Source organism: Nanorana parkeri, unplaced genomic scaffold (assembly GCF_000935625.1).
Source record: "Nanorana parkeri isolate BGI_ZX_2015 unplaced genomic scaffold, ASM93562v1 scaffold2232, whole genome shotgun sequence".
Classification (NCBI taxonomy): domain Eukaryota; kingdom Metazoa; phylum Chordata; class Amphibia; order Anura; family Dicroglossidae; genus Nanorana; species Nanorana parkeri.
This window is the reverse complement of record NW_017308500.1, coordinates 117636-118204: the sequence shown is the minus strand read 5'-3', so window position 1 is coordinate 118204 and position 569 is coordinate 117636. Positions and strand designations below refer to the sequence as shown.

Here is a 569-nt window from a genome sequence, read left to right as displayed (position 1 = left end):
CAGCGGTATGAATATAAAAGGGGGGGGTGTGGGGGGGGGGGGGGGCCCTGATTGCAAGCTCTTGTATCCAGAGTGTCATGCTTAGACAAAGAAAGGTGGACCATATGTTGTTTCTCATACGTGGTTGGCTCACTGCCTGCAGTCATGTATGGCACACGCCTTCTGTGAAGGGTCTGAAAGCATGAACATGTGGTGAGGGGAGGAGCAGAGAAGCACAATTATTTTTTTCTAGAGTTATATGATAGAAGGTTCCTCGTGCATCCCTTCAGAAGTGCACATTGCGTCCCCTGCCTGACCCTAGGCACACCGATGCTTACCTGACCACCCTAGGACAGGAAGTTTGTTACTGGATCGCCAGGTTAAAATAAAGGGGAAACAAAGGCCTGAAAAAGAACAGAAACAGCCACTGTTAGTCTCCTTTGCCCGTGTGACAGGGTGACAAAGTTGGGGAACAGTTGAGAGGCAGGAACAGAGCGTTGTCACCCTATAAAAGTAAGGGTCTGGACAATTCTGAACCACCAGGGATTGTTTCAATGAAAGCTGCCGATGTGAAAATAATGAAAACTACA

At 48.3% G+C, this 569-nt stretch overlaps 1 protein-coding gene across 1 annotated transcript in view; it reads left to right on the top strand.

The window, feature by feature from the left end:
* GPR156 (G protein-coupled receptor 156) overlaps positions 1-569 on the top strand; it is a 16128-nt gene that overhangs the window by 5745 nt on the left and 9814 nt on the right. Inside the window, exon 8 of the mRNA XM_018573089.1 lies at positions 86-95. Coding sequence (XP_018428591.1) covers positions 86-95 — 10 coding nt within the window. The remainder of the gene's footprint in view (positions 1-85; positions 96-569) is intronic.